Source organism: Ictalurus punctatus, chromosome 20, assembly GCF_001660625.3.
Source record: "Ictalurus punctatus breed USDA103 chromosome 20, Coco_2.0, whole genome shotgun sequence".
In the NCBI taxonomy this organism is placed as follows: domain Eukaryota; kingdom Metazoa; phylum Chordata; class Actinopteri; order Siluriformes; family Ictaluridae; genus Ictalurus; species Ictalurus punctatus.
The window spans coordinates 6,403,972-6,426,988 of record NC_030435.2 but is presented as its reverse complement, the minus strand read 5'-3'; the positions used below and the strand labels follow the sequence as shown (position 1 = coordinate 6,426,988).

The following is a 23,017-nucleotide window of genomic DNA, read 5'->3' as shown; positions in this document are numbered from 1 at the left end:
GTGGCTGCTTTTATAACCTTCATTATATCCACCCAATTTTGTCACCATTTGGTTTCCCAAATACAGAGTAACTCTGCATAGCTTTTGAGATTAAAATAGCCAAGAGCTGAAGGGATCCCATATATTATGTAATTTTCTGAAATACCACAGTCAGTTCTGTTCCTTGCCAGGTTCTTGGAATGCCTAAATGTTCAGTCTGAGCTATAGCTAACTTCATGTTCTCTCTCTCTCTCTCTCTCTCTCTCTCTCTCTCTCTCTCTCTCTCTCTCTCTCTCTCTCTCTCTCTCTCTCTCTCTCTCTCTTATTCTGTTTTACACAGGACCAGGATAAAGAGTATGTGGGCTTTGCAACCTTGCCAAATCAAGTACACCGCAAATCTGTGAAAAAGGGCTTCGACTTCACTTTAATGGTAGCAGGTAAAATAAACCTGATTGGAATTCTACTGGGGAGTCTTGTGTTTCTTTGGGGTGCCCCACTCTTTCTGTTTCTTCTCATTGGGTCCCTTTGTGTTCTCTTAGGTGAGTCTGGATTGGGCAAGTCCACCCTGGTCAACAGCCTCTTCCTCACAGATCTGTATAAAGACAGAAAACTTCTCAATGCTGAAGGTAATCTAGATATGGTCAAATCCTAAATATATTATGCAACTGAATGCTTCAGTATGTTCACCAAATCCCATGTATCAGTTGCTCAGAAACTCTAGTTTATTTTGTACGCAAATGAGCATAGATTTTGTGTTTTCATGATTTTTCATGCTCTGTACTCACAAATTCAGATAATATCCTTGTCTTATAAGCTATTCTTAAGCTACCAAAGTAATAGAGCGTGTTGCTTTCAGAAAGACATGTCAAATAGAATAATTTGTTTCGCAACCAAAGCCAACAGGGCAAATAGCCAACAACTAGTTGAGAGTTGAAAGGAAAAAAACACTTGGGTCACCATATCCGTAGCCGACTGAGTAACATTTCCACTGTTCCCCTTTTTTGAGTATTTCTTAATGGATGACCAAATATGCACTGAAAGTGTGTGTACTTACAGTACATTACATCAAGAGAAGTACTGAAATCTAGCCTACATTAATTTGCCGATTTACATTCTGTATTAGTCTAATTGGAGAAACAATTAGCCTGTTTTTGTTCCAGAGCGGATCACCCAGACAGTGGAAATCACGAAGCACACAGTGGACATTGAGGAGAAGGGTGTCAAACTCAAGCTCACCATCGTTGACACGCCAGGCTTTGGGGATGCAGTTAACAACACTGAGTGGTACGAGCTCTGTGTTCCATTAATGTTGTAATATTTACAAATAAACATAAACCAAAATACAAATAATCTATTCTAACCTGTTTAATTTTATTTTTTAAAATGATAAATGAGTATAAAATAAAGGATTCCTCAAAAGGTTTTTAGCATCATATAGGGGTTCTGCTTGGAACCTTTTCTGATAGAATAAGACTCTATTTAACATCAGGTTTAACACAGATTCTAGATTTTACCTAAGAATATAGTTTCTTTCTATTGAATGTAATTAAATTTAATTGTCTTTTTAGCAATTGTAGTTAAACAAAGTGATTGATAATTTAGGTATTTAATTTAGTAATATAACTAAAAGATTAACTAAAAATTTAATTATCATTACCTATCAGATATACATATAAATGTACACCTTATACAATATACATTATTATTATATGCACCTTTTATAATAAATAATTTATTAAATGAAAGAAAGAAATAAGAATAATGTGCATTACTACTACTACTACTACTACTACTACTACTACTAATAATAATAATAATAATAATAGTAATAATAATAATAATAATAATAATGAACTGATTTAGTAGTTAATAAGTGCGTGTATTATTTCAGCTGGAAGTCAGTAGCCGACTACATTGACCAACAGTTTGAGCAGTACTTCAGAGACGAGAGTGGCCTGAACCGCAAAAACATTCAGGACAACCGCGTGCACTGCTGTATTTACTTCATTTCACCCTTTGGTCATGGGTATGAGAACACACACTAACGCAACACACAAAATTTGCCAGAAATACACAGACTCACAGATAAGATTCATTAAAATCATTTATGTTGTAATGGGTTTCAGTGACTCACTAACCCTGCGTCCCAATTGCATACGATCCATACTAAATAGTATCTGAGATATGAATTAGTGTGTCCCAAATCGTAGTATGTTGAAATTAGTATTCCAAAGGTACCCAGGTGGTCTACTATTTCCGGTAGATTTTCAAAGTGTGGATACACTAATTTCTCCATCTGGGTATTAATGAAGTATTATCTTATCTTATACTGTGGACACTTTTTTTTCTTCCAGCTAATATTGCACACAACTCCTTGTGTGAGGGAGGAGGACTTTTGTGACAGTTTGCTTGCTGACATATTTTAGAGAGGTGTAAATGAAATGTGGAAAAATAAATCAAGGGAATGATAAAATTAAATTATAAATTAGATAAGGAATAATGAATGAAGAAAATCTGAAATGCAACGAAGAGTTGTTTACAGTGTTCTCTTCCGGGCAACAACGCCATTAAATGTTTTAGTTTGTCCCAATACTTGCAGACGCTTTTAATACACATTCAAAAATATGTATTTGTTCTTCACCAAAAGAGTACATACTCTCAGTACATAGTATAAGTATGCCAATTAGGGCACAGGGTAAGTCTCATAAGCCACTAAAGGAGACCTTGTTTTGGTTTTGGTTTTTTTTTCTGGTTTTTTTTTTTTTTTTTTTTTAATCCAAGTTCTCCCTCTAGTGTCAAAGTGTAGTAATTACATCTGTTTGAAAGATCACCTTCTCCTGAAGCTCTCCAGACAGGAAACTGACTCTTCAATAGAAAATGATTATCCGTTCTATTTGAGCAGTTATATATTTAAGCACATTATATATACTGTATTTATATTTACCTGTACATATGTCTGATGTATACTGTATATTGTTTGTATGTGCATCAAATGAAAAAAATTGCAGTGTTCATTGCAAATACAGTGAGGGGAAAAAAGTATTTGATCCCCTGCTGATTTTGTATGTTTGCCCACTGACAAAGAAATGATCATTTTATAATTTTAATGGTAGATTTATTTGAACAGTGAGAGACAGAATAACAACAAGAAAATCCAGAAAAACGCATGTCAAAAATGTTATAAATTGATTTGCATTTTAATGAGGGAAATAAGTATTTGACCCCTCTGCAAAACATGACTTAGTACTTGGTGGCAAAACCCTTGTTGGCAATCACAGAGGTCAGACGTTTCTTGTAGTTGGCCACCAGGTTTGCACACATCTCAGGAGGGATTTTGTCCCACTCCTCTTTGCAGATCTTCTCCAAGTCATTAAGGTTTCGAGGCTGACGTTTGGCAACTCGAACCTTCAGCTCCCTCCACAGATTTTCTATGGGATTAAGGTCTGGAGACTGGCTAGGCCACTCCAGGACCTTAATGTGCTTCTTCTCGAGCCACTCCTTTGTTGCCTTGGCCGTGTGTTTTGGGTCATTGTCATGCTGGAATACCCATCCACGACCCATTTTCAATGCCCTGGCTGAGGGAAGGAGGTTCTCACCCAAGATTTGACGGTACATGGCCCCGTCCATCGTCCCTTTGATGCGGTGAAGTTTTCCTGTCCCCTTAGCAGAAAAACACCCCCAAAGCATAATGTTTCCACCTCCATGTTTGACGGTGGGGATGGTGTTCTTGGGGTCATAGGCAGCATTCCTCCTCCTCCAAACACGGCAAGTTGAGTTGATGCCAAAGAGCTCCATTTTGGTCTCATCTGACCACATTTTCTCCCAGTTGTCCTCTGAATCATTCAGATGTTCATTGGCAAACTTCAGCGGGCATGTATATGTGCTTTCTTGAGCAGGGGGATTTTGAGGGCGCTGCAGGATTTCGGACCTTCGCAGTGCAGTGTGTTACCAATTGTTTTCTTGGTGACTATGGTCCCAGCTGCCTTGAGATCATTGACAAGATCCTCCCGTGTAGTTCTGGGCTGATTCCTCACTGTTCTCATGATCATTGCAAGTCCACGAGGTGAGATCTTGCATGGAGCCCCAGGCCGAGGGAGACTGACAGTTCTTTTGTGCTTCTTCCATTTGCGAATAATCGCACCAACTGTTGTCACATTCTCACCAAGCTGCTTGGCAATGGTCTTGTAGCCCATTCCAGACTTGTGTAGGTCTACAATCTTGTCCCTGATATCCTTGGAGAGCTCTTTGGTCTTGGCCATGGTGGAGAGTTTGGAATCTGATTGATTGATTGCTTCTGTGGCAGGTGTCTTTTATACAGGTAACAAGCTGAGATTAGGAGCACTCCCTTTAAGAGTGTGCTCCTAATCTCAGCTCGTTACCTGTATAAAAGACACCTGGGAGCCAGAAATCTTTCTGATTGAGAGGGGGTCAAATACTTATTTCCCTCATTAAAATGCAAATCAATTTATAACATTTTTGACATGTGTTTTTCTGGATTTTTTTGTTGTTATTCTGTCTCTCACTGTTCAAATAAATCTACCATTAAAATTGTAGACTGATCATTTCTTTGTCAGTGGGCAAACGTACAAAATCAGCAGGGGATCAAATACTTTTTTCCCCTGACTGTAGGTGTCTCGAAAGTGTATAGTTTTTCTGCGTAATCTCCATTTCATTCAGTGCATTCAGTGTGCACACACTTAACGATTCCTCTACAAAAAATAAATAAATAAAATAAAAATTCTTAAAAAAAATTTTATCGTGCGCTTTTAACGTTTTTCATTTGACTCACCCTAGCATAGAATTACTAATGTATTTACCGCACATGTACAGCATGAATGAGACAGAACAAAGCAGCCCAAAGTTATTTGTTAATTTGATTCCTTTCAAGAGTGCAACTGTTAGCAACTTGAAGTGAGTGTGGCAAGCAATTTGACAAAATTGCTTAATGCAAATTATAAGTTAGTCGTCCCCCCCCCAAAAAAATGAAAGATTATCCATGTGTTTTGGAACAGCCCGGGTCTTTTCACTGTTTTTATTTGGGTACAAACCCTTTAAACTGTACAGTAGGTGAAACAGGAAATCTCTAGGAACAAAACGTTGTCTCATATCGATTTAGTATTGTGTGTTTTTTCTATCTGTGTGTGTAATGAGAGTGGGTTTGCTTGACTTTTTTGCAGTCTCAGGCCTTTGGATGTGGAGTTCATGAAAGCCCTTCATGAAAAGGTCAACATTGTGCCAGTTTTGGCCAAGGCAGACACTCTCACCCCCAGTGAGATCAAGAAAAAGAAAATTAAGGTAAGTTCGCACACACAAACTGGATCGTTTCAGTCCTGCGATGTATTAGTTGAGATTATATTACAAGAAAGTATTTATTAACCGTATATTAGATGTTTTAAAATGGATGTACTGTAACTAATGAATATGCGTCTAATGGATATATATTTCTTTATTTGCAATATTGTGGTGATCTTTAGTAAGTGTGTGGAAAAGGATCTTTTCAAGCATATAGTTCATGCAATAAACATATGACTGGACAGAGGACTTTATATAAACACCAATCCACACAGTGCTGAGATTATTTTAGCACAGTGATCTACATAGCTAGCAATGTGCCTAATGTAAAAGATCAAGCAGCAAAATCACAGATTCATGTTGAATTTTACAGGCTGTCATTTTCATAAATGAAATTTGTGGTATGAAATTTGTGAAATGAAACGAGCATCATGCTTTTCATTTCTCATGCACGTACAGGGGAACATGTTTCAAGGCTTGACCAGTAGTGTTCATTTAACAGAATGGTGTTCCTCATCTTTTACTGACTGTGCTGTTCTAGACCAGGAGACCAGGCTGTACATGCAGGTGTTTTGAGGTGTGGCTTTGGAGCAAACACTAAAGGGAAGGTCCTGGGTTTAGGACATCCTTCAAATCACTGACTTCACATGTGCAACTGGTTTAATACCTGCAATGTTGCTGCAGTGTTATATAGCATTTTTATTTATCATGAACATTTACTTTTATACCTTTAATTACAGTCTAACGCTCTTTCTCACAGATTCGAGAGGAGATCGAGCAATTCGGGATCAAAATCTACCAGTTTCCTGATTGTGATTCAGATGAGGACGAGGAGTTCAAACAGCAAGACCAGGAACTGAAGGTGTGTATGATTCATCAGAGGTGTGTGTGTGTGTGTGTGTGTGTGTGTGTGTTTATGAAGAGAAGTGAACAGAGAAAGATGTAGCAGCAGAACTACCTGCAGTGCAGCAGATGCTACTGCAATGCCTCACTTCTTCTAATAATTATTCTCTCTCTCTCTCTCTCTCTCTCTCTCCCCGCCTCCCTCTGCAGGAGAGCATCCCATTTGCAGTGATCGGCAGTAACACAGTCGTTGAGGCAAAAGGAAAGAGAGTGCGGGGTCGACTTTACCCCTGGGGCATTGTAGAAGGTAATGTATTGATGAACTTGTATAAACCATTGCTGAATAAAATGTTATATAAAAAATTGTGCCTTGCAGTGCACACCCTTCAAATAAAACAACGTTGTTAGCATTAAGTCTGATCATCTAATCAGATGGTGTGTGTGTGTGTTTGTGTGTGTGTGTTCCAGTGGAGAACTCTGCACACTGTGATTTCATAAAGCTGAGGAACATGCTGGTGCGCACACACATGCAGGACCTGAAGGACGTGACACGGGATGTTCACTATGAGAACTACAGAGCTCAGTGCATCCAAAGCATGACACGCATGGTGGTGAAAGAACGCAACCGCAAGTATGAAGAACACACACGCTCTTCTCATACACATCTTTTAATCAAAAGAGATGTAGACAAAGTTCTACCACGTATTGTTTATATATGTATTTGTATATAGACATACATTATAGACAATATAGACTTATTGTACAGATTCCAGGATGTTGCACTGCAAAATAGATATACAAGTGTCTTATTCATTGTGTGTGTGTGTGTGTGTGTGTGTGTGTGTGTGTGTGTGTGTGTGTGTGTTTCATAAAGCAAACTCACTAGAGAGAGTGGCACGGACTTCCCCATTCCTACAGCTCCCAATGTAACGGATGCAGAGACAGAAAAACTGATCCGCGAGAAAGATGAAGAGGTACAGCCGCCGTCCTACCCGGCCAATCACGAGGCAGAGACAAAGCCACACTCTGATCCTCCCACAGTCACCCACACACACTGACCTGCAAAAAAGTCCAGTCGAGTAGAGCCAACAGTTGGTTGGGTCCTGATGGTTGAAATGCCATTTTTTAAATCCACATATTTGCAAAATTCAAATACATTCGTCTAACCAAGAGGGCTTGGCTCCTCAGGTGTCTCTGGGAATGAAATAAAATCACAAGCGTTCAGGAAAATGGGGTATAGAGCAGAGCAGTAGTGCCCCCTTTCATGACTGGTAAAATATTAATTTGGGAGTTTTTATGATTCAAAACTGCACATCAGATCATTGTTCTGCCCCCATCCTTAGATATAGAAAATCTAAATATATTAGATTTGGCACACATGCTCTTAATAAGCTGAATTCTCAACTAAGAGGTTTATATTCCTTTTTTTAATCTAAAAAGCAGTTTTAATCCAATACATCACAGCATGCTGTGTAGTTACCCAAGCACAGAAATTATCAGGTTATTAGTCTGCATCCTCTCTGAGTGCCTCTTTAGGTGAGTTTCCAGCACATTCACTTAAAAAAAAAAAAAAAAAACTCAGGAACTTTTTCTGATAATTTTTTTGAACATTGCTTTGCTGATTGTTCCCAAACAAGCTTCACCGCCCTGCTTCCCCCAGTGGAAATGTGCCTTAAGTTCCAAAGTTTAGTTCTTTATTTCTGGAAGCCTGCACACTTCCTCACTTATGTACTTTAGACCCAGGATTCAAGATATTGTGGCTCGGGAAAATTCTAAGACTGTCTAAATATTTTTTCTTACCTTGATTGTCAACAATAATACATAATGCCTACAGTTAGACTTTTCTTTCATGCTGTCTTTCTTTCTTTCTTTCTTTCTTTCTTTCTTTCTTTTGCTTTGCTTTGCTTATTTGTTTGTTTGTTTGTTTATTTATTATTTAACTCTTCATGAACTGATGCTTCTCCTATTTTAAAACTGCTGTATTTCTCCAAGTCTTATACAGAACCCACTATATAATGCTGAAGTAGCTTTATAGGCAGAAACCAAAACATTATGGGTCATTAAAATCTTCCAAACCTACTTCTGTCAGTCTGAATTAACATTGAAACTCAGTACTCACAAGCATGACCACCTTACTGCTTTACACTGTACTTTTCAACATCTTTGTATGTAATTCTAATATAGTTTTAAGTTATCTTTTAAAGGAATCTTTTTGTATGTATAATAATAATAATAATTATAATCATTATACTATTTTTAAAAATAGTATAATAATAATAATAATTATAATCATTATACTATTTTTAAAAATATTATTTTATTGAAAGAATAATACTATAAGATATATATTGATGTTAATCAATATATACACTGCCAGTCAAAAGTTTGGGCATGCTTAGCCATAGAGGGGATTTTCTTTATTTTTAGTATTTTCTACTTTTTTACTTATTTTGGCACATTTAGTGCAACTAGTGCAACATCCCTTTACCACTGTAACAGCACTGAGACTTTTCTTATAATGCTTTATGAGAGGAGGACACAAAGCCATACAAAACCTCTCCAGCTCCTCCAGGGTCTTAGGTCATCTCCTGTGGACTCTCCTCCTGAGGTTCTCAGTGGGGTTTAGGTCAGAGATTGGGACGGCCTTATCAACAGCTTGTCATTTAACCATTTTTATGTGGATTTGGATGTATGTTATGGATCATTGTCCTGCTGGAAGGTCCAACCCCAACCTAGTTACTTGGCAGAAGCAGACAGATTTTCATCTTCTAGTACTTCTTGGAGTTCATGATGCCATCTATCGTAACAAGCATCCCAGGGACTTTAGAGGAAAACAGACACACAATAAGAGATTCTATAACATGTGTAACTGTTAGGATTAGAATATTTTCTGTGTAACTCTCCTTACTTTTACTCCAAACCCACCATGAGTGCGAAGGTTATAGATGACTACTTTAAATAACAGCTTAAAGAGTTCCTAAACCCTCAGGTGAACTTTAAAAAAGTAAAATATTAATATGAAAACTTTTGTTACATTTATTTAAAATTATATATATATTTGTCTTTCAACCATAAACCTTTTTTCAAAAGTTTTTTTGGTCAGATGAAAAATCTCTTGTCTTTTTAAGAAGGTGAAAAATACTTCTTCAATCTACCATGTCCAAACTTTGCACTGGTAGTTTGTGAAAATGTGCATCATATCTGGCAGACTCAAATTTTTACGTGTCAGCATTTGCACATTCCTATCATTTTGCTTTTGTACATTTTGGAAGTTAAACCCTAAATTAACATTGATTCTGTAGTGGAACAACACTGTTAATATTGATTCTGCACTATCACCGGGTGCGATTCTTGCACAGTAAGGGTTAAGCAATCCACAAGAGCAGTCATGCAGTAAAAAGTTAATCGATTGTCCATTGAGCTGTGTCCAAAGTTCCCCTGTGAACATGCGACAAGTTGAAATGCATTGCATAAGCATTTCCAACCCTCCAATGATGAGTTGGTTAAATCTGTTAACCGTCCCGCCCCTATTTTCACAGCTGCGGCGGATGCAGGAGATGCTGCAGAAGATCCAAGAGCAGATGCACACCCAGAAGGAAGCCTATTAACCCCTGCATGTGCCATTCATGTTTGCCACGGTGCCACTTTACTGCCTGACCTTTATGCCTGGGACCTTACCATCTGATGAGACCCTTTTCTGCTCAGTGAAGCTCCAAATGTAGTGCACAAAGCATGCTCCATGTCTTGGTCCACTTTGTCTTCAGTTTGTGTGTGAGTCTAGTGGCTTTGAAGTTCCACTAGGTGTCATTAAGTGCTGCAAAAAGAAAAAAACAACAACCATGCCCTTGTTTGAGTGCACTAGCATCAAAGCTGATACAGACACAAAGAATTTCACACAAAAACAAATGTATTGTATTTTGTGAAACAGTTTGGCCTGCTTATAGAGATCAAAAAGAACATATTTCTCGCTTAAGAGGTTGGGGGGGGGGGCCTCTTTTTTTGTGCAGTGTACTAAAATAACCAAATGTAGTTGCTGTTACAGACAAAACAGTAACTGAACTAAAGAGCCAGATGAAACAAATGAGAATGTTATTGTCTGGGGATTTCATATAGTTTATGAAACATTTTAGCTATCTTAGAGAACAAGCAAATATTTGTACATCTTTTGATCACTTTTCCATTTCATTCTCAGAAATAACATACTATAAACATAAACATACCAAACTATACTACCAACAAGGGGACATCTTTTGTTCTTTTAATATGTATATTTTGTCTGGGAAGGTGTGTGTGGTACATTTTGAATTAGTGTTTAGTGTAAAGCTATATTACTGGTCCCTTAAGGTCCAATTATTTACCCTGAAATAATTTTAAAATTATATGCTTCATATTTCCAGGTGAATGATACATACCACAGGTACAAAAGATGTACCCTTAATGGTACCACCCCAATAATAAGGAAAAGTACAGTTTGTTACCTTTATTTCCAAAACATAGACATAAATAAAACTGCTTGTGCAAAGTGAGCAAAAAAATATTTTGCATATATTTTGCAAAGCTTTATGGAATTCCCAGAGAACAACAAACCCAGCTGTTGTGTCTGTGTTTCTTGTAACAGCAAATACACTCGGATTTTGTTTTAAGAAAACTTTTTTTTCTGAATGGCTATATTGGTGGAAGTGAAAGCTGCAAGTGGCATTCTTTAAGTAACTTTGTTTATACGCCATTATGCATATATAATTCCCTGGATTAGCTTGTTTTCATAGGATAAAAACAACAAATTATTTAAATGTTTGTTTTTCTACATTGTGGTATTTTATTTGTACTATTTTGTTAAATGAATGCATTCGTCGTACTGTATGTACATGCTTTTGTTTGTATGGCTACAAAAGAAACAGAAGGTTTCTTTACATAGGTCAACACTGTTTTATTTTCTTATGAGAGTAATAGTAATAATTGAAGTACTGTAGAACAATATTTTTCTTAACAAAGCTGACATATTATTGATTTATTTTTTGGAAAAGATGTTCCAGAAAAATTTACATCATTCCTTAAGTGCAGACTTTTAACTAACAAGTCAAAAGAGAAGACAGTTAGTGATGTGCGTACAGAGGAAACTATCAATATATAACATTGTCTTTATCTTAATGGTGTAATAACAGATGAAATGCAGTTGCAATACTTTTTTTTATCACTAAACATTGTATTTAACAAGATGATGATCATGGGAATGCCCAATAATGAAATCAGGACAATTAAAGTGAAATAATATACAATGTGATGTTTTCCAAGTACATAAAATAAGCCTAATGCGAATAAAGTAAAGATCAATATAGTGGCTGCTTTTTTTTTTTATTATTTAGGGCATCTTTTAATTTTAAATCAGCTTTACAAAGTTAGGATTAATTTTTAATTGGGATGAAATAAAAACAAAAAACCTGCTAATTAAATACCTTCATGTTACTATATAATCCATTCTGGAAATGAATCACTTACTGGAGCTTGAAACTTCAGCCAAATTGTAATTATAATAAAAACATTTAGCGAGAAATGAATTCTAAATAAATACATAACTCAGCCCTTTAATATTATAATAATGCTAAAAACATATTGATTGATACATATCTACGTCTTTAGATACTGCCATTTTTTTTTATTAAGAAGTCCACTGTGAGAAGCATACTTTGCAAGTGTACCTTTAATTTGAAGGATTATAAGTCCATTGTTTTGTTTTTTGTTTTTTTGTTTTGTTGTTGTTGTTTTTTTTGCAGTTCCTCCCCCTCATTACTTTAGGATATTTTAATGGGGTGTCTGAAATATATCATGGGTTATATTCACTCAATTGTTTAAGACTTTGTTACATTAGTTATAAAAACTAGTAGAGGCAGAACGGGCAATTTGTCTGAAGCTATATTATTAATTTAATTATTTAGATTTTAGCCCCATGATTTTGTTACATGTCTTCATTCTGTTTTGATATATATATATATATATATATATATATATAATTTTATTTTATTTATTTTATTTTATTTTTTATTTTAGGCCTCAGCAGTTGCTCTTGTGTTATAAAGGGAACAATAACGTGGTTTTGGATTCAGGTCTTTTTTTTTTTTTTTTTTTTTACGTCTTTACTTGGGTTTCATAAATGCATTATTGTATAAGGGTTATTTGTGAAGATAAATATGACTAGAGCATATTCTTTAAAGTAATAAAAATAAATCTCATCTCACCTGGTGGAATTTATTTATTTATTTTATACAGTCCAAAATGGCTCCAACTCTAAATATTCATTAGAGAGATACAAACATGTTTTGTCCAGACTTAATCCATACATTATTTGCTAAAATTTAGTTTGAATTGAATTTTTTCTTTTATGTTGCTCTTGTCAGATCTGAGTTATTAAAAATGTCCAGTGTATTACTACTTTAGCACTCTGAACAAACAGCCATTATCGTTCATTTTTATTTAAAATACACAGGTTGTTCACAATTGATACTTTTAACAAAGTTTTAGCTAATTCCTTCCTACATCTTGGCACATCCATGAGCAGCTACATTGCAGATCATCTGGACTAAGAAGAATATCACACACTGTGTATTACAGTGAATCTCTACACCAAAGAACAATGTTGAAACTGTGAGCTGTGTTTTTAGCTTAATAATGACCTATTGAAATGGTCCAAACAATAAAATCTAAGTCTTATTTCCAGAAAGCTAGTTGGACAGTATTTGTGCAGTGAAATATTGACTAGAAATTTCTTAAAACACACTCATGCAGCCATACTTATATTGTGAATATTTTTTTGAACTTTGTATTTGTCTGTTATGTGTGTGGCAGTCTGAGAAGGCCAGTCGAGTGTGTCCGAGTCACTGTGTCAGAATTCTAGCAAAGGGTCGACAAAGTTTTGACCAAAATATACCTGTAACATGCTTTGATACACCAATTTTAAGAAGCAATGAATATATTTCAGAAAAATGATGTGGAAATGTATTTATTAATTTTTGAATCTTGCCTAGGCTGTCTTCCTGCAAACATAACGTTGGGTATGGAGTCAGTTTAGTAAGGGTGATCGGGGTATAAAGTAAAATGCTAAACAAGTTTTAAAATTTGGTGTAGTTTCTGAGAATAGTATTAACTCAAGGAGATGGTGTTCCACTTATACAATAGTGTGTTGCCAACAATTACAATTTTTAACAGATGAATAAACAACTCAGTGTTTTTTTTATCAGTTCACAGTTAATGTTACATGTTTAATTTCACGTTTAATGTTACAGAGACTTGTTAATGTTTGTGAGACTTGAGTTTTCAGGATAGAGTAGTTCGCATTTTCTAGTTTCTCTGTAACATGACAAGCTGTGGTCTTTTGTCTCATTATCTTCAAGAGAGAGATAAAACATAGGCTGGTGAGGGAACGACTGTTTATAGCTGCTTTAACAGGAACTAACCACTATGACAGAAACTAATGATTTTTACGAAGTCAACAGTTTTTTGTTCTGTTTATTGAAAGTATAGTTTGCAGAACTAAATATAATAGAAAATATTAAAATATTTAACATTAAAATATTTTAAATATTTAGCCCTTAATTACAACTGATTTAATCCTACATAAACATTTGGGCTTAGTCCAGTAGAAATCAGTTGATATAAAGACTTGTTAAAGCTTACTTTAAAGACACTGTCAGTGTAAAGGCTACTTTTGTCAAGGTGATGTCATGACATGAAAATTGATGTAGTATTTGATCAGAGCTTACATTAAATACTTCAAAGTCTTTAAAGTAGGTTATTTATTTATTTATTTATTTTAAAGGTTTTTATGAATACCTATAGCAATCCATGACTAAATGAAACTTGGTTTGATGTTTGAGCAAGTAAGCAAGTGAAGTATATAAGTAAAGTAAGTAAGTGAAGTAAACAAATAGCATAAGTACACTAACACTGTTGCCATGGTGTTCCAAATGAAGTTAGTCCTGAGTGTGTCAGCAAAAATATGTAAGTGATGTAAGTAAGAGAAATAAACCCTTAAGTCAAATGGAAATGACTGTATACATTTAAAATACAATCACCTAGCATTACTGAATGCTCACTGGTTTGCTGTTGATGTCACATCAGCATTCAGTCATTTTCAGTATGTGCTTTATCCTTGTTAGGGTCATTGAGGCTCCGGAGCCACAGTTTACTACATGGTGTCTCACACACTCATTCACACCTAGGGGCAATTTAGAGGTGCCAATTTATCTACTACCACTGTTTAAGGAGATGAGAGGAAACCAATGTGGCGAACATGAAAAACTCCACACCTCAGGGCTGAACTGAGAACGCAAAAATAAATAGATAAATAACACCACATGAGAATAAAGTATCTTGCAGGGATGATGTTAACTCATTTAAATATCCAGCCACACTGTAGAGCTTGATAATTTTACCAACATAACATACCACATCTGGTCACTGTAGTGTTGAGTGCTCATTGTAATGTTTCTTTCTTCCTTTCTTTCTCTACCGGATCATACAGCAGTGTCCAGGCATTTTGTGATGCATTAAAACAAAGTTCTCAGAAGCAAATATCAGAAATGCTAGTTCATGTGTGGGTGTTTATTTGTGCTTTGTTCCTTTAGCACAGTTGGACATCAAGAACTGCCAATCTAAATATTAGTATTAGAACTGAGTTCAGGATTAATCTCTTACTGAAGTTCTGTTTGATGCACTTAATTGTTTTTATTGCGTGTAAATTAATTAAATGATTATAAATATATTATTATATTTGCTGTGGACCTTTTACACCATTTGCACCCCCGATCCTTTAGCGTCACATTTTGACTATTGATTTCTGACAATCTGCCCTCTGGCCTTCTTCGTAGCCATGTAGGTAATGGGTCAAGGTCTGTGTTCCACACGGACTACTTCTCCTTGTTTATCAGCCCACATATTACGTGATCCAAATGACCAGTAAACAGTCAACATGGATATCACACACAAGATTCCAAACCACAAATTAAACCAAGTGGACAGGTTTTTACAAAGTGACTTTTGTTTTTAATCTTACAAGTTCTAATTAATTCGAGTCCCTTTCACCTTTATAACATTTATTGTAAAAAGCAGTCTCTGATTTGTCTACATGAGAGGAAAAATTCCATCAACATGATGAAGATAGATCTATTTCCTCTGGTGCTAAGGTTATGAGTAACATTTTTGGGATACATAAGGAAGCAGATGGGTCATACAAAAAAAAATATTTTTTTTAATTACTTCTCCACCCCCTTGTACACCCTTTGTATTTATTTAATTTTTATTATTATAATTACATTTTTATTTTCCTCAATTTTCTAACCCTGGGCAGATCTTGGGCAGTGCTGTTTTAGCTATACTTTCATGTAAATTGATTGTTCCCTTCTCTCTATTTTCTTCGAATAAAAATATTAATCAGTGTGTGTGTGTGTGTGTGTGTGTGTGTGTGTATATATATATATATATATATATATATATATATATATATATATATATATATATATATATATATATATATGCATCTACTATGATTTATTTAAGATTTGTCAAATGAGCATAAACTGCAACTAAATCGCTGTTGAGGTATGATCAATTGTGTGACACATATCCACCCACACACACACAGAGACAGACAGACAGACAGACTGGTGAGGGAATGACTGTTTATCGCAGTTGTCTCTCGGATGTTCTACAACCTTAAATATAACTATATACCATTAAAATGCATGACATATTGTGCATTAAGAAATTACACATTGTAATCTTTGCCTAACTGCAAGATCTGTCGTGTGTTATTACTTATATAACAGCAGCTCAGTCGGCAGCTGGCAATCTGCAAGACAAATCATATTGTATTAATGTGCTCATTTGATGTCATGTTTACTACACTAATAGCAAATTCACAGGGACATCTACAGTTAAAAGGACAATTTGCTGTTATTTAACAAAAAAAAAAAGAACATACAAGGGTGAGTCAAATGAAAACTTTAAAAGTGAACGGAAACATTACATTATATTTGTCACTGCAAAAGTAAAATGTACTACAGGTCCATTGTTCTCAATAGCCCTTCTACTGCTACCCTAAAACTGATACACATTTGTAACACCTATTAGCAAAGAAACTAAAAATAAATCAAACAAATTAAGGTTGTTGATGCTGTGTGTATTTATTTATTTATTTATTTATTTATTAGCATTTATGAAAGGCATCTCCGGTGTCTTTGTGTTCATTCAGCCATAATAGCATTAGTGAGGTCAGGCACTGATGTTGGGTGTGGAGGTGATGTCTGGTGAGCAGTCTGCATTCCAATTCATCCCAAAGGTGTTCAGTAGGGTTGAGGTCAGGGCAAACTTGGCAAACCCAGTCTTCACAGAGCTTGCTTTGTGCACATTGTCATGCTGGAACAGGTTTGGGCCTCTTAGTTCCAGGGAAGGGAAATTGTAATGCTACAGCATTCAAAAACTTTTTATACGATTGTGTGCTTCCAACTTTGTGGCAACAGTCTGGGGAAGAACCATATTTATGTGTGATGGTCAGGTGTCCGCATACTTTTGGCTGTTTATTGTAGTTTAGGTGGAAACTATTGAGATTATACAGCTGTATGTGTTGCTAAGTGTTTTATCTTGATCAGGGTCGGAGTAAATCCAGAGCCTATCCAGGGAACTCTGGGGATAAAAGGGAAATACCTGTAAGGAATAAAATGATAAGGATGTGTGATGTGGCCAAACGTGAAGCAGAGTTACTTTTACCATCCAAGAGTTAACAGCATATCCTGAAGTGTTTTATTTCTCTTACACACAGCAATTTGCTAACAGTTGCAATCTTTTATTAATTACAGTACAAGAAGTGATACTTTTGATCTATTTACTCTGTAGTTATATTTAATGTTGTGATACATCTGTGAAACAAGCAGCTATAAAACATTCCCTTACCAGCATCTCCTTTTTTCCCCTCTTGAAGTTAAGACAGATTGTCAAGTTACCAAGAAACCTCCACCGTGAAGACATTTCCTATTTCTGAAAATTTACTGACTGACACAAAGTGCTGACACTGGAGACTCCCATCCAGAAACTTTTTTTTTTTTCTGAAAGCATCACCATATAAATGATTAGATGTGTTTCTTTGTTAAACACATAATTTATTATCTTTTATTATTAGTTAGATTATTTGGTGTGTCTGCCGTACAAGTCCCTGTGAATTAGTTGCTACTATAGAAATGATAATGTATTAGAATGAGCAGATTCATTTAAACCTGATATGAATTACAGCCAGGACTACTATGCTTTCTGACCAATCATAGTCGAGAATTCAACAGCACTGTGAAATAATACCTATAAAATTAAAGTGCAGACCATTTACCATTTACCATGTACCACAAATGACTTATATTGACAAGATATGTAAATATTACAGAGTGTGTACCTTGTGAATCCTGATATTGTGACAAAGACAACTGTGTGGATCAGATTGGTGGCGATGATAAATTGACAAATGACGTCACTCTTTAAGCTTTAAATTAATTACATAAGGACTCATATCACCAAGAGTTAGGGAAAAGGTCAATGAGCTGATAACTGGTTCGTGGTTAAAAAAAGAAGATTTATATATATATATATATATATATATATATATATATATATATATATATATATATATATATATATAGTACTTTCTATATATAGGAGGTTTTTGTCCTTTTCTTTTTCAACTTCAAAAAAGTTCAAGGTCCAAAATAATTATTGCTGTTTATTATTATGGCTGTATCTTTGGATTCAAGAGAAAATAAGTGAATAGAACCAGTTTTTGTGTCCATCTTAAGTTAAGGTAAAATGAAAACTCTAGTATATCTGGCTTGTAAGACTGATTGAAAAATTGTGAGCAGCAGTAACAATTTGACTCCATTACTTCACTTGATTGTAAAAACAAAAAACAAAATGTTGACAACAACAACAACAACAACAACAAACCGTCAAAGCTGTTCTTTTCCCATATTCACCTATTTCTGGTTCCTTACAGTTAGAAGAAGTCTCATAAAAAATATTTAAAAAGGTCTTTCAGTTAATTAGATTTGATTTTTTAAATTAATTAATGAAAAGTAATTCATAATTACTATATATTTAATCACAGGGATCATTAAATGCCATGCAAATGCACATAAATGCACAATAAATATTATTAACCATTTTATGTGATTTTAATTTCTTTGTAAGTATATAAAGGACACCATGCACACAAACCCGTAGCTGAATGAATTATTTCAGGATTATTTTTAATGTGTAAGTTTAAGTTAATTTCGAGAAAGTAATCACTTCAATTGGCGCAGCAACATCTCCTCTTCCTGTTTATACATGTTAAGCTACTTTATGTTTGGCACTCACTGAGTTAATTTTATAGAAATAAATGACATTTAATAATGGTAACAGCAGACAAAGTAGATCAGGGAAACCTTTAGCTCAGCAATTAAAGCAATGTATGAGATTAGCTACAGTGTAACTGATAAACATTTGATAAGATACTCAACCTCAGCGATGGCTTCTGTGGCTTACCGAGATAATGCCAGACCAAAGGTTTAACACTTTATCACACTGTCTCTCTCACACACCCACCCACACACACACACACACACACACACAGAGGCTACATTTTTCTGGTCTACTGAAGCTTTGATTAAGATTACATTTTGTTCTGTTTTTTTTTGTGTGTGTGTCCAAAATAACTACTTAAAGAATATTTCTTCTTAGCCAACCCAATATCAGTGTTTTCTGTATGTCATGGTATCCGATTTTTTCTATCTTTAAAGAAGGCATTCATTGTAAACTCTCACAGAACACCCTTATAACTGATCTCCGAAATGGCCTTTCAGAACTTTTAACACATCTTTGATGATCACACTTACACCCAGGCCTTCACATGTGAATCCCTCATTACATGATAAAACAAAAAGGGCTGATGGTGGAGTTAATAGCTCTGGTCACTCGTTCACTCAGCATGTCGCTGGAGACAGCTGGCTCGATGGCCCCATCAATAAAAGATCAATCGGCTGAATTGGTCTTGTAGCACGTAGGCTTGACAAAAGAAACAAGCACCCTGAGCCTGAGATGCTAAATAGCTCCTGCAGACCAAAAACAGGATTGTCATTGTATTTCACATACATAAATTCAGTCCATTTGTACACATGAAAATTTGCATCTTGAAAACTTGTTTGGTAAGCAATGTACAAGTAAACCGGATCTCGAAACACTCTTATCATGTCATATTATATCATAATTACAGTTTGGGAATTAAAAAAAAAAAAAAATGTCATCACAACTCTGCAAAGCACTAAGGACACACATCATGTCTATAAAGATTTCCTGAAAGCAGCTGATTTTTACTTTACATCTGTAGGTTGATTAATTTCACTGCCACAAAGGACAGCACTACTGATCAGCACTACCGGGCTGTAGATACAATGCTGTGGATTCACAATGCGTTATATAATGTGTTAATATGCAGTAACAAAAAAAAATGCAAGCATACAATGTATTTTAATTGAATAAAATCATGGTGTGTGTGGTGTTTATCCAAATACATACATGCTTCAAAATTCATGTCTGGTGGACACCAAAAGTGTCCCCTTAAACCATTTTGCCACAGCATACAGAAAATGTGTGTAATGCACTGATGGTAACAGTGTGTACCATGGCAATTGCGACATTCCTCCTTTATGGCTTTGAGCTAGACCCAATGCCCTTTTTAAATGCAATCATAAATGAGCAAGCACCCGAGCTTTTGACCTGATTAGGAAGAAAACAAAGAAGGATTAAGAAAAAGACAGTAACAGGGGGTGAACTCCAAAAGTCAAGATTTGCTCAGGGACAACCAGATAAAATGTTAGGGTTGCTAATTAGTTTAACAAAATATCCACTCTGTAAAAAATTTAAGTATTTGTCACTATGATACAATATATGAGAAAAGGTATATGAACACCTCACAATCAGACACCTATGCAGGTCTCCCCCAAACTGTTGCCATAAATTTAAAAGCACACAAATGACTAGAATATCTTTGTATGCTGTTACTTTAAGATTTCCCTTCACTGGAACTAAGAGGCCCAAACCTGTTTTAGCATGACAATGCCCCTGTGCACAAAGCAAGCTCCATTAAGACATGGTTTGTCAAGGATGGTGTGGAAGAACGAGTGGCCTGTACAGAGCCCAGACCTCAACCCCACTGAACCCCTTTGAGATCAACTGGAAAGCAGGCTGTGCTCCAGGTCTTCTCACCCAACATCATTGCCCAACCTCACAAATTCTCTTGTGGCTGAATGGGCAGAAATTCCCAGAGCTACATCTACTAATAAATGCCACATTTACTAATAAATGTACTAGAAAGCAATGCCAAAAGAGTGGAGTCTGTTAGAGCAGCAATGGGGGACCAACTTTGGAATGGAATGGTCAACAAGCACATATGGGTGTGATGGTCAGGAGTCGACATATTTTTGACCATGTAGTGTGTCATATATCAATGTTAATTAAACATGATCAAATTCACAAATCATGATGTAAAACAACAGATATCATCCACGGTGGCTTGCATTTAAAACAAAAGCATTCAAATCCTATTAATGTGTGCTTCAGCCTGACAAACAATATATTTGTGCTGAAATAGTGCATTGGATATGCAGCTTCCTCAGAAAGACAGAAAATACATTTATTCTTTCTTTTATGCAGACAAAAAAAAGCCTTTCCCACAAATGTCTGAAAGGATATTTTCATTCTTCTAACTGCGCATCTAACCCAATATTCTAAGAAATCTTCAGTGTTTTTACAGCCTCAAGAATGAACTCACTCACAGTATCTGTATCAAAAAGGTATCAAAAGATAGGACACTAATGAGTTTAAGATCCTAACACATCCTCACAGCACTTTTTAGCTTCTATTGACTGCTTACACTCAGAAGGTGGCCATTGTACCCAGGAGCGGGAGGGTTGAGGTCCAGCTCCACGAAGACACTTTCACACCCTTCATTCTACTCCCTCCCCCTTTCTAGATCCTTATAAAATGGCCACATTTGCCTCAAGTTCCTCAGTCCCTTCCAGACCTGCATCTTCAACAGGTAAGTTGAGGAGAACCTTTTGTCCAAGAGATCCTGAGAAAGGGCCTTGGCTGCTTTCAATAGGATGTTTGAATTGTAAAATAGTGATAGGTTGTACTGCTTTGAGCAAAAGCTTAAGTACTCACAGGTCTGAGACTTAGCTTTAGAGTGAATGGGAATTCATGTTTAGGCATATAGAACTCAGTATGTGATTTTGATTGTTTTTGGTTCTTACTATAAATTGAATCTCTGTCTCAGGAACATATACTTTGTATGAATGAAGGAACAAATTAATTACTTAATGCATACAAATTTACCCACCAAATTAGACTACTTTCTTGCTTATTTGGCCTATATAGGTTTGTTTTTTGTTATTGTAGTAAATGTAATTTCGCACTTATATAACTTCTCAACGCTTCAAACCTTGACAGTTTTTCTTATTTTATTCTTTCTCCTTATAGATCCATCATGAAGTTTGTGGCTCTAGTTCTAGCCGTTCTGCTGGCTGCAGGTAAATAATTTTACATAGCACAGTACAAACTTTGCATACTTCTTTTCAGCAAAATGAACAAATTCTTAATAAAATGACTGTCCAGGTTGCCAGGCACGATTCCTGCAGGCTGACGCTCCATCTCAGTATGAGCAAATTAGAGCTTCGGTGGTGACCTACCTTGGCCAGGTTAAGGACACAGCACAGAAAGCTATTGCCCATCTCGATGATGCTGAGTTCAAGGATTACAAGTAAGAAATCAAACTAGCATTCATCATTCAGTGAACATTGATCCTTGTTCACAACTTAGCAATTGATTATATATTGATCATCGTTTTTCAGTTTTGTTTTTTCTGCTCTTTGCTGCACAGGGCACGCCTCACTCAGGGCCTGGACAACATCGAGACTGTGCTCAAGTCTGCCTCTGAATCCCTTGCCCCAGTCCGTGAGGGGCTCGGACCCCAGATTGTTGATGCCCTTTCTGGTGTTCGTGAGAGGGTTTCCCATGATCTGGAAGAACTGCGCAAGGAGCTGGAGCCTAAGCGTGAGGAGCTGCGCCAGGTTGTGAAGAAACATCTTGATGAGTACCGCGAGAAGCTGGAACCTGTGCTGAAGGAGTACTCTGAGAAGAACCGCAAGCAGGTTGAAGAGTTCAAGGCCAAGTTTGAGCCTGTAATCAAGGAGCTGCAGGAGAAGATCCAGGTTAATGTGGAAGAGACCAAGTCCAAGCTGACCCCCATTGTGGAAACCATTCGCAACAAGCTGACCAAGGGCCTTGAAGAGGTGAAGACCACATTTGGACCCCATGCCCAGGAGTACAGGGAACAAATTGAAGGTGTCTTTACTGAACTGCGCCACAAGTATGAATCTGGGGAGCTGCAGGAGAAGCTCAAGAATTTGGCTGATGAGCTTAGGCCCCAGCTGCAGGGTATCTACAACACCATTGAGAAGGCTATCAAGGCATAAACGCTCTCCTTCACTTTTTTTTGCCCACAGTGCAGTCTTAAAGGCTTAAATCTTTATTTCCCTACATTGTTATCATCAGTTGGACCAGTAAGGCCTGAAATCACACAGAATCTCTTCAAGACTTCTGCACTTTCCATTCACCACATGGGTTGATGCAAAAGCTAGAGCTATGCTTTCTGTCTTACAACATGTCCTTCCATTGAATCTGCTGAATGAAGCACATGCTAAAGTAAACATTTTTGTGTAGCATTGTTAAATGCTTTAAGTAATGTTTTGCAGTGCTTCTATTTTGTCAAAAACTGTTAAAAGAATATCTCAATAAAATAAAACGTTTCATATTCATTTTTGTTATGTCTCATGAA

General features: G+C 36.1%; 2 protein-coding genes and 2 long non-coding RNA genes across 9 annotated transcripts in view; 2 read left to right on the top strand and 2 right to left on the bottom strand.

Annotated features, from left to right (window-relative positions):
• The window catches only part of septin4b (septin 4b), a 41,137-nt gene extending 28,791 nt beyond the window's left edge, over positions 1-12,346 (top strand). For all 5 annotated transcript variants that reach the window (XM_053673550.1, XM_017496186.3, XM_017496185.3 and 2 more), the window contains 10 exons: positions 320-416; positions 519-605; positions 1,140-1,263; positions 1,871-2,005; positions 5,157-5,274; positions 6,032-6,133; positions 6,325-6,421; positions 6,583-6,745; positions 6,989-7,088; positions 9,654-12,346. In XM_053673550.1, coding sequence (XP_053529525.1) covers positions 320-416; positions 519-605; positions 1,140-1,263; positions 1,871-2,005; positions 5,157-5,274; positions 6,032-6,133; positions 6,325-6,421; positions 6,583-6,745; positions 6,989-7,088; positions 9,654-9,722 — 1,092 coding nt within the window. In that variant the 3' untranslated portion in view covers positions 9,723-12,346. The remainder of the gene's footprint in view (positions 1-319; positions 417-518; positions 606-1,139; positions 1,264-1,870; positions 2,006-5,156; positions 5,275-6,031; positions 6,134-6,324; positions 6,422-6,582; positions 6,746-6,988; positions 7,089-9,653) is intronic.
• On the bottom strand, positions 377-15,520 carry LOC124629277 (uncharacterized). The gene is made up of 5 exons (XR_006984223.2): positions 14,554-15,520; positions 9,793-9,928; positions 8,670-8,935; positions 6,998-7,173; positions 377-571 (listed from the first exon to the last, which is right to left on the bottom strand). It is a non-coding gene; the product is annotated as an uncharacterized LOC124629277 (long non-coding RNA).
• A 744-nt stretch (positions 15,521-16,264) lies between these two features.
• LOC108280220 (uncharacterized) lies at positions 16,265-18,780 on the bottom strand. Of its 2 annotated transcripts, none has more exons than XR_001815731.3 (3): positions 18,645-18,780; positions 17,056-17,207; positions 16,265-16,809 (listed from the first exon to the last, which is right to left on the bottom strand). It is a non-coding gene; the product is annotated as an uncharacterized LOC108280220 (long non-coding RNA). The 2 variants fall into 2 exon arrangements; XR_006984263.2 differs by having other exon boundaries at positions 18,670-18,689.
• A 2,343-nt stretch (positions 18,781-21,123) lies between these two features.
• LOC108280792 (apolipoprotein A-I-2) lies at positions 21,124-22,997 on the top strand. Its single transcript, XM_017496203.3, has 4 exons — positions 21,124-21,220; positions 21,661-21,710; positions 21,796-21,940; positions 22,061-22,997. The coding sequence occupies exons 2-4, from the start codon at positions 21,668-21,670 to the stop codon at positions 22,653-22,655; spliced, it is 783 nt and encodes a 260-aa protein (XP_017351692.1). The 5' UTR covers positions 21,124-21,220; positions 21,661-21,667; the 3' UTR covers positions 22,656-22,997.
• The last annotated feature ends 20 nt before the right edge of the window (positions 22,998-23,017 follow it).

What these genes read in the sequence shown, in the direction of transcription:
- LOC108280792 (XM_017496203.3), top strand. Translation starts at nt 21,668, where the DNA reads ATGAAGTTTGTGGCTCTAGTTCTAGCCGTTCTGCTGGCTGCAG. An exon ending in AGCCGTTCTGCTGGCTGCAG is followed by an intron (nt 21,711 to 21,795) that starts GTAAATAATTTT and finishes ATGACTGTCCAG; the next exon opens with GTTGCCAGGCACGATTCCTG. An exon ending in GCTGAGTTCAAGGATTACAA is followed by an intron (nt 21,941 to 22,060) that starts GTAAGAAATCAA and finishes TTTGCTGCACAG; the next exon opens with GGCACGCCTCACTCAGGGCC.